Below are 10766 nucleotides of genomic sequence, written 5' to 3'. Positions count from 1 at the left end.
CTCGATATTGGCTTGAAAAAGCCGTTAGTCCAGCTATCAGTTGGTCTAAACATTCCAAACAAAACAGCAGCATTGACTGATCATATTTCATACGAACACACCAGCTGAGGAGGTTGGTTTTCCAGGTAACGTCATCCATCACTTAGCGTAGTTAACTAACACTTTTTCCATACCAAATCAACAATGGTCGGCCAGCTCTTGATATCTCAATCACAATGTATTATGATAAATTCAGACGGGGTAATTTGAAATCTTCTACTAAATGTATCTATTGTGAAAATAAATATTTTTAAAAAGTTATGATATGTGAGATGTATTGAGAATACTTTCTTGTATAAATTTATATGAAATATCATGATATTCAGATCACTAGTTGTTATTTTTGGATTTTTATGAGCAAACTCTATTTTTTGTGGTATTTGAATAACTTCTTTTATATATCTATTATTTTTTCCTATAATTTAGATTGAAATCTGGCTATATGGTACTTTGAAATATATATAATTTTTAGGAAAAAAATAATAAAGATATGTTGAAGTCACGTGACCACAGCTATTTATCCAAGTGCTCTGCCCGCTAGATAGTTGCAATGAACCAACCTTCCACCTCCATCAGGTTATGGGCAAAAGAGCTCGACCACCACCAGCGCCATGCTGGTAGTAGTGGGGACTAGCCGATCCAAACGCCCCTACAAAAAGGTGGGCATTGAGTGGAAGTGGTGGTGGATTACTGGGACAAACCCGCTTCCCAAGCAAAATACTCGCCGTCAGCAGAACGCGTGCTCATGTAATGTAACGCATCAATAAGAGCTTTCGAGCCCAACGTTTCCTTTAGGCTGCTCTACCTGGTTATCGCCAAACAAACGGCGACGAGCCTGCTGCTGTCAAAAGTTCAATCTCAACATATTTTCGCTCTCCAGAATGGAATCCATTTCGAGCCTTTTCAGTGACCAAAGTTCACTCAGCAGTGTCCCATCTGACTTCAATGAGCATGAAGCAGAGCAAATAGTCGAGGTCTACCAGCCCAGAAATAACCAAGACCTGACAAAAGATATACTTTCCAGCTTTTTTCGTTTCTTACCTGCAGAGGGAAGAACGACATTGGCAAATTGTATCGTGAATACAGGCAATAATCACGAATCACTTTACTCCCTGAGCCAGCACCTCAAAAATGCCATTTTAATACCGAGTAGGCCCTCCCTTCCTTAACTCTTTGATGCTCTAAACTTTTGATCGGAGTTTCTGACATCTACTTTAGTGCGTGCTAGAGGCGCCACCCCATCTATATCTCCCTCGCCCTTTTATGACGAAGATGAAATAGAGAATGTGGCGGCTACATTGGATGAGTCAGGAAGCCGAAAGGACCAGACTCTAGTCAAGAAATTGTGCCTTGAACGGGACAATTACCGTTGTATGGCTACCGGGATCATTGATAGCGATGCAGGAACACAGGAGAACCCTGGGCCAAAGGCACCCACAAACCTCTGTCATATTATCCCATTCTCCTTGGGCAAATGGAACAAGTCAACTGTAGGTCAACTCTGGACAATATATTTCAATTATTTCAATTACGCTGTATTAAATACCCTTTTAGGAACACCAAATCGCCCAAGTTTGGGCCACATTGAAGAAATTATTCCCCGCTATTGGGCTTGAACCAGGGGAAGTCAACGATCCAAAGAATTTGATGACATTGTGGGATAGCGCACACTCAGCCTTTGCAGCCTTTTCTCTAGCGTTCGAGCCGACGGTTGGGCAACCCTACCATGTTTTTCACAGACCCGACAGAGACTAACACTATTGCTGTCCACCAGAGCGAGCCAAACCAGTACAGGATGCTTATTCTAGGCGAATGGCATACTGTCTTACTTCTCCACCTCCCGGCGCCTCAGGGCGGTCCGAATGGACCTCGGCTTGTTACCTTCGAAAGGCATGGTGGTACTGCCATCGATCTCCCAAGCCCTGCACTTCTTCAGATGCACGCTGCACTTGCAAAGGTACTGCACGCACCGGGAATGGCGAAATATATGGAGGACCTTGTGAGAGATGGAAACGAGATTGGATGTCTTGCACCAAGTGGTAGGTCGAACTTATCGGACTTGCTGCTGTTAAAGATGCTAGGATCTCGCTGTGAAACGGTTAATTAAATGGTTTTTATTTCACTTTCTTTTTGCCATCCCACTTTTACATTTTATCCGTTCATGATTTACGTATTGATGAGCTGTGCAATATTTCAATTCTACGCCGTATAACCACTAGCTAAGTTAGCTAGTTAGTTAACGTGATCACCCGCCTAACGATCGCTCCCACCTAACGATCGCTAATTTTGTCATCCTCAACGTTCATATCCATCTTCTTCATCAACGCGTAATATGGTCAATGAACGCGTTATTCAGTTAGCAATTGATGAACTTAATAAAGAATTGATTCCTAATTACACTGCTACTGCCAAAAAATATGGAATCAGTTGCATTACATTGGCATAGCAGTTCAAAGGCCAGCAGATCTCAAGATTGAAAGCTATTTCAATCTTCTGCTGAACACTTACAGATTTCAAAGAACAAACCCTTCTATCTCATATAAATTGTCTAGCAGAGCGCGGCTTTGCTGTTACACTTCAAATCCTTGCAAATTTAGTTGAAGAGATTGTCAAATCATCAGTTGGGCATAACTGGGTGCAACGCTTCTGTCAACGGCATAAGGATCAAATCCGGAGTGTTTATTTACGAGCGATTGATCATTCAAGAAAGACTGCAGATAACTCTGTACATTTCAATCACTATTTCACCCTTGTATTGCTATCTTTTGATTATGATTCTGTGGCTTTTAATGTGATTGATGGCTAACTTACTGTCTGTCATTCAGCTGCAGGAGAAGATTGCGAAATATAAGATTGAATGTTCAAATATCTACAACTTTGATGAAAAAGGTTTCTTATTAGGCCTTTTACAAGTTGTCAAGCGAATTGTTTCAATCGAATCCCTCAAATCCAAACGCAATAAGGGTGTATCTCAAGATGGAAGTAGAGAATTCATCTCACTACTTGCAGCCATCTGCATGGATGGAACAGCTCTACCACCTGCTCTTATATATAAAGGAGAATCACGCGATATGCAAGACACCTGGTTGGAGGATTTTGATGATGAAAAGGATAAAGCATACTTTGCTGCCTCTGAGAATGGGTGGAGTAATGATGAATATGAGCTTATTTGGCTGCAGCAAGTGTTCAATCCTCTTACAAAAGCAAAAGCAGGCCGCAGCTGGCGATTACTTATATTGAATGATCATTCTTCTCATATCAACATAAAATTCATCAGCTATGCGGATCAAAATCGAATACTACTGACAGTTCTTCCTCCTCACTCCACCCACCGTTTACAACCGCTGGATCTGGTGATATTTAGACCTTTGGCAAAAGCTTATTCAAATGAGCTAAATGAGAATATACGGACTGGATTGGGCCTCATTCGCACTACAAAAAGAGATTTTTGTCAGTTATTGAAAAAGGTGTGGGAAATTGCTGTTATACCTTCTAATATTGAGATTGCATTTGCTGCTGCTGGCATCTCACCTTTCAACCCCGAACGTGTGCTTGCAAAGATTGTACGGCTCAAGACTCCGCCAGAGCTTCTAGGACTCAAAACTCCTACATCTATTGGTGGAATGAGGAATCTGATGAAGGAGATAAATCAACAACAACATCGAGTTTCTCTTGACATCCGCCGGGCACTACATGCCTCTGAAAAATTCGCTCTTGACAGAGAACTTCTTCTAATAGAAAATCGAAATCTCCAGCAAGCCCTCAATCGCGAGAGAAAGCGACGTAAACGTGGAAAGGCAATGGGATTGCTAGATTCATCAAATCCCTGTCAGGCTCAATTCTTTTCTCCAACCCAGGTCAGAGCCGCCCGCGAGCAAGCCGCTGCGGCAGAAGCTCTCAAAATTGATTCCCAAGCTCGTCGGCAGGAGGCACAACTACAACGTACAATTCTTCGTGAAAAAAAAAATGCAGAAGCTGCCAAACGGAAGAATGAACGTCAAAAGGCTCGTGAGGAGGCCGCCAGGCAGCGTGAGAAAGCCAAAGAGGCCGCAGCAGTCAAACGCCAGATTGAAAAGGAGCAGTGAGATCTAAAGAAAACTCAGCTGCAAAAAGAGAAGGAAGAACGTGCTGCTATACGGCTTCAAACGCGATTGAAAAAGCAAGTTGAGCAGATCTCTTCAAAGCAGCAACCTGCGCGAGCTTCAACAACGCCAATACGGTCAAAAAAGCAAAACCCACCTTCCAAATCGGGAAATCAGAGTCTGATTGAGATTTTTACTGCAGATTCTGCAGATTCAGCATCAAGTGCAGCTGCTGCTGCCTCTGCTGGCTTCAACACTGCCGGACAGCGAGTTTCACGTTCTGGGCGAATTATTAAACCCAGCAGGTATTAACTACATTAACTATTTATATTTTTAAAGTATATTTTATATGTACTTTTAATGGTTAATATATAATTTTAATATCTACAGTATCATGTAAGAAGTTTGAAACTATTATGACTTCTAATCAAAATACACTAGTTCAAAAGTAGTTTAATATTTGCATTGTTTATTGCTGTAACTAGCCCTGCAGCCACGCGATTTGGCATTGTAATAGATAAATTATAGAGAATACTCTTATCTATTGAATTTCACACCTCTTTTACAGTTTCTATAAGTAGATTTAATGTTGCTATTATGTCATCTGCAAACTCCAACTCTGGCCTGATCTTGTAAATCTCTCTCTTCATTATTGACTACAAATTCTTGATGGGATTCAAATCAGATGAATATGATGGCCAAGGCATGATTTGAATTCTCATCTCACAGAAATTCTGATCAAAAGCTGCTCAGAACATCTTCTTTAATGCTTTTTTACATTTCATTTCTTTAATATCTCTTTGAGTCAGCTATTTTAAAAGTTGTAAGAAGGTTCATTTAACTGCAATTCCTTTCTCTTTTTCAACTGTACACTCATCAGACCATTTGACTCTTCATCAATCTGCAGATGTGTAATCTTTATAAATATCTGCTCAGCAGAGGCATTGAGTTGTATGTGTCTTTTTAAATGCAGAGCAAGTGCATTGAAGCCACTTCCTTCTTCTCATCTCATTCATAAAAAGCTGTATAGATCTTGTTTTAACCTTGTCATTCATCTCAGCACAGAGATTCTTAGTTGAGATATGAAGATTGATGTGAACAGTTATATCATAAAGGTGATCTCACTCAGATTCAGATAGTTTTCTAGAAGCTTCAGACTGGAATTTGAACACTTTATTAACACATTCAGTGGCTTTGCACACAGTGGTCTTGAGAGTGTTTAGTGGAATTTCAGAGTGGATTTGATGAATATATAGATAGCTATATTCTTGACTTTAAAGCTCACATATGCGAGAACACATCTGAGGGCTTAATTCTCTGCCTTGACCCATAGTGGATGATAGTAGTAGAGGAATATAACTAGTAAGATGACAGTAGTATGAGGAAATAATATGTAGCGGGTATAAAGATTCATTATTTTAAAGAAAATATGTGAGGAAGAAGATAGAAAAAATATAGAAGAATTCTATATATAGCAGTATAGAGGTGAAAAATAGGGATAAATGAGTGCATTTAAATATCATGTGACACTATAACTACTACTAACTACTATCAGTTAAACTACTTTGAAACTAGTATATATTGATTAGAAGTCATAATAGTTTCAAACTTCTTATGTGGTACTGTAATTGCGTTGTTAAAATATCGTAGATTTTAATCATCTTGTTGAATTGTAAATGAGCGATCGTTAGGTGGGAGCGGTCGTTAGATGGGTGATCACGTTAACGTAATTCCCAACCGAGCGAGACACCCAACCGAGCGAGACACTAAATTGAAATGCACAAATAATTTATCAATATATCTTTCTTGACATGTCAGAATGCCACCAATTCGCAATAAAATTAAAAGAAACTCTATTGAGATAGAGGGAAAGATTGAAATTGCAATTGCTGCATTGAAAAATCAAGAAATCTTATCTATTTGTGAAGCAGCACAGCTGTATGATATATCTCACTCAACACTAACTCATTGGTTGAAAAGCCGTTTTACATGTACAATTCTACGCGCAAATTCACACTGATTAACCAAAGCTGAAGAGGAAATACTTGTTCAGTAGATGCTAAGTCTGACTAAACAAGAATTACCCCCTCAGCTGACTTTTATTGAGAATATGGCAAATCATCTTCTTACCATATGAGATTCTACCTTTTCCATCAAATCTAATCAAGTGCTGTACAGAACTTCAGAGCCGATATTCTAAATAATACAATTACGAGCAAATCAAATATGAGAATATTAAAGTTATTCATAAGTGATTTAATACACTAAATCATATCTTTACTCAGTATGAAATTCAATAAAAAGATATTTACAATTTTGATGAGACTGAGTTTGCTATGAGACTTTGTGCAAATATAAAAGTTGTTATTAATTCTGAGTAATATAACTGTACAAAGCTTCTGCAGTCTGGAAATTGTGAATGAGTTACTGTTATTGAATCAGTTGTGATTTAAAGGTTGCTTGAGCTGTTCAAAGCTTCTAAGCTTTGCAGCCCTTCTTATACAAATTAACTAGTGCGGTAGCGTACGCCATCCTTGATAATAGAGGGTGGTGTACGCCACGGAAGAATAATAAGCTGAAATTACTACATCCTCCCCTACTAAATCCGTCTACGCCCTCATGACAGTAACAGATCTACCATGCGCACCTGCCTTTGCAACACGCTATTCCTGAAGTGTTTGCAGCGCGGCATTCGCCAAGCCCTCGTTGTGATTGTACATTCTAACCAAAAACGGTAAGGCGCCCTTGTTTCGCGCGCCCCCGAATCCCTATCACAACAACAGCATCCCATCACTAATCAACGCCACATTTGCAACTATTCTATTCCATTCACTCACTCACTGATTTCAATCATTCTACATTTCTATCCATCTATTGAATTGTCTAATCCCTCTTCTTCTACAATATAGCATTTAATTATTGCAGTTTCTGTCACTTCAGTTACATTGAGTGATCTGCTGGTAAACTTTCATCAATCAAACTCTGTCAAAAGTTAATTTGATCATTAATTGAATGATTTGTTGATGAATTGTTTCAGCTTCTTTTCTGAAACCCCTTCTACCTGCAATCTCATTTCTGTTGAGAAGGTCGCCGGCGATGATGATCATGTGAATGCTTTGGACAATGAGAAGGCAGATGAAGCTGTTGATGAGAATATGAGCAGCAATGACAGCATCTATGAAGATTATGAGATGATTGATGCCTCTGCATTATCCTTATTCACATCTCTACCTCCCTCATTTTGACTGATTGTTCTCTATATGTGCATTTCCATCATTTTATTGAGCTTTCTGTGAATCTCTCTTTTGAAAATCTTAAATCAATATGTCAGACTCTTCACAAAATAGAAATTTATACTGCATTTCTACATATATATCTTGAGATTCTGAGGTTCTTGACACAGGCTGAATTTTGATTTTCATCACATACAGATAGTTCTTAAAGGTGTTGAGCTTGAGCATTTTATTGATATATACTCTTTCTTTATTTTTATGATATTTCTGTATTTTTAGAATTCAGATAAAGCCTTTGCAGTGGTCATTGAAGCTGTGTGTTAATAAATCTTTTTCATGATTTCTCTTTTTCTCTTTTTTTTCTTATCATTACTCTTATATAACCTTTTATCAGTTCTACACTTAATGACTAAATGTGGCAGATCTCATATTTTTCAATGAGAGCATTCTGCCTCTGCATATTATACTATCTCTGTTCACAAGCTCAGACAACTACAGCAAATAATTCATCAAAATTAATCTTATTCAATCTTTAAGCATTGTTAAATATTGAAATAGTTTGATTCAATATGTCTATTGATATTTCTGACAGCTCATCCTTTAAGGTCTTTATGATTGAGCTAATATAGACAATTGAATTCTTCCCTGAATTCCTTTGTTTCTTGCAACTCAATTCATATGCTGATCAGCTGCTTTGAGTTTATCTCTGACTGTGTTGCACCCACTGTCTACATTGCAATACTGTACAGTCAGCAACAATTTTATCATTTATTGAAATGTGCTGTATACTCGCCTTTTCCATTTCCTCTCATTCTTTTTTGATTATTATTGAGAGGTCTCAATAAGTGATATTTTCTAATTCATAAGTATTGATGATTTCTCTAATTTCTCTGAGCTTTTCTATTGTAAGCTCTCTTTTTTTTAATGCTGATGATAGTGCTGCAGATGATCACAGCTCATTGAGATCCTCTATCTTCATCTCTATAAGATAAGAGCCATTTATAAGATTGCGTAGGACCTGTCTCCCTGACTTCTTTAAAGTGTACATTTCAAAAGGGTGTGATTTGAAGATTTTGTACAGCTCAAACCACTTCGGTTGAAACTTCTCAGATTTTTCATTTCATATGAGGACTTAAGTGCTTACAATGAGGCTCATTTCTTTCACTAATGAGTCTTGTATTCTTTTCAATTGTATAGCGCGGTTGAGTAATAATTCATTTGCTTTTGCTTAAATGTGGTGAATTTCTCTCATTTTTGATTCCACATTTGCAATCACTACCTCCTCCTCTATCTGCTTCTGCATATCCCCCGGGATACACAGATGCATCTCATAGAGCAAATAGAATAGCAAATGTTTTAAGATTATATATTGATGAACTCACATTGTAAATAATATCTGTTTTAAATATCTATTTCATAATCTTGTGGGTTTTTTCATTAGATATTTCATCAGCATGCTGTTTAGTATTTTATTTAGACATTCAACTTTTCCATTTGTATGAGGGTGATAAGATGTTGTTGTGTGATGCTTTGTCTGCAATTGTTTGATGAGATGTTTCACAGCTCCTTTTATGAGATTTGCATCATTATCTGTAAATATCTCACAGAGTATATTATAATTGATGTAAATATCATCATGTAGAAATTTAACAATGATTTCCTCTGTCATCTCTGACACTACTCACATAATTGGCCACTCTGTATGTATGTATGTATGTATAGGTTTAACGTCCCGGAGAAAACACGGGCAGCGCCCGTGTTTCAGAAGCCTCCCGAAGGGCATGGAGACGTGCTACGCTGGAGAGATTTCTATATACACAGAGAGAGAAAACAGAATCCAGGTGGCAACTCTTGAGAAGACTCAGCTCATTGCAAAGGATTTTTCTGAGCTGCGCATCCACTTCTGGCCCGACGTATGGCCATTCATGGTGGGGCTATAGTGTGGTTCCCTGAGGGGACCGCCGCTGCCGTGCCTGGAAGGCTTTATAGTGAGCAGAGAGGGATACCTCTCTCAGTTGATCAGAAAGCTGTCTGTGCTTCTAACATCAGAAGAAAGACAGACAAGATAAATAATGAAGGAGAGAGCACTGAAGAAGGTTGTGACAGGAAAAGAGCAGAGAATGACAGAGAGAGCAAAGAAAAGAAGGAAGAAGAAGCATTTGAGCCGATAGAGACAAGGGCAGACGAGAGGAAAACAAAGCAGAGTACGCGTAGATACAATGCCGGCAGTCAAAACCATATCAGCTGAGTCAGACACGTAGACTGTACTGATTACACCACAGATGATCACTGTAGACAATGATCTGCTCTCAATTGCTGTGTATGAAATGATGTTAATGTTTTATTGCCTCTACAATGGCTAACATTTCTGCATCATAGATGCTGTAATTTCTTTCTACTGTAGACTTTTTTTTGCTAAAAAATGCTACTGAGTGAAGGTGCCTATCTTTCTGTTTCTAAGAAAATATACCACTTATGACAAAGCTACTGACATCACAAAAGATAATGATTGATTTGATGTCACTGTAGAATATTAGCAATGAAGTTTTTGTGAATCCTTGTTTGAATTGTTGCATCTTGACCTCATGTTTGTTTGTTCATTGAAATATTGTGCTTCCTTTTAATAGTGCAATGAGTATGAGGCAGATGCAGCTATAATGATAGATGAATTATTTGTAAAAGTTACAGAAGCTGAGAAATGCTTATAGATTTTATAGTGTTTTTGAAAATGATCATTGTACTATAGCATCTACTTGTACTGAGTCTATTCTGATGCCCTTTCTTCCAACAAAATAGTTTAGAAAGTCGATTTCTGTTTGTAAAAATAAGTATTTGAATATATTACATATGAGGTTTGTGTCTCGGAACTTCTGCAGCATTTATCATATTTGAATTCAATATTTGATGAAGCTGTCCTCCTTCATGTAGGTGACAATATCATCAATGTAGACTACAATGAAATCATCAATATGTTTTTGTAAGACTGTGTTTATAAACTGTTAGAAATGAGCAGATGCATTGGTGAGGCTGAATGATACAACCAGGTATTCATATATGCCATATCTGATTTTGAATGCAGTGAGATGTTCACGTCCTTTGACTATTTTGATGAAATGGTAGGTGTGTTGAAGGTCTAATTTGATTATTCATTTTACTACCCCCAGTTGTTCTAGTAGGTCTGAGATGAGTGGGATTGCATATTGATTTTTCACAGTGATAGTATTGAGTTTGCAGTAGTCTACACAGAATCTTTTATCACCTTTCTTTTTATCTGCAAATAATACTGAAGATGTAAATAGTGATTTGCTCAGATGTATAAAGCCTTTGATCAGATTATCATCTATATACTTTTTTAACAGATATAGCTCTAATTCAGACATTGAGTATAGCAGACATTTACTGAGAGTTTTAT

The 10766-nt window shown here is 37.9% G+C and overlaps 2 protein-coding genes across 2 annotated transcripts; both read left to right on the top strand.

The window, feature by feature from the left end:
• Positions 1–650: 650 nt before the first annotated feature.
• Positions 651–4124, top strand: HCAG_04179 (predicted protein; the record flags this gene model as incomplete). Its single annotated transcript, XM_001540289.1, has 6 exons — positions 651–765; positions 1258–1529; positions 1594–1749; positions 1814–2078; positions 2550–2764; positions 2865–4124. 6 exons carry the CDS (start codon positions 651–653, stop codon positions 4122–4124), a joined length of 2283 nt encoding a protein of 760 aa, XP_001540339.1.
• A 2636-nt stretch (positions 4125–6760) lies between these two features.
• Positions 6761–7366, top strand: HCAG_04178 (predicted protein; the record flags this gene model as incomplete). Its single annotated transcript, XM_001540288.1, has 3 exons — positions 6761–6855; positions 7047–7070; positions 7159–7366. 3 exons carry the CDS (start codon positions 6761–6763, stop codon positions 7364–7366), a joined length of 327 nt encoding a protein of 108 aa, XP_001540338.1.
• Between the last annotated feature and the right edge of the window lie 3400 nt (positions 7367–10766).

The sequence above is a fragment of the Histoplasma capsulatum genome, genomic scaffold (assembly GCF_000149585.1).
Source record: "Histoplasma capsulatum NAm1 scaffold_4 genomic scaffold, whole genome shotgun sequence".
Taxonomy (NCBI): Eukaryota; Fungi; Ascomycota; class Eurotiomycetes; order Onygenales; family Ajellomycetaceae; genus Histoplasma; species Histoplasma mississippiense.
The sequence above is the reverse complement of the archived record's forward strand: the minus strand, read 5'-3'. Positions and strand labels throughout refer to the sequence as shown.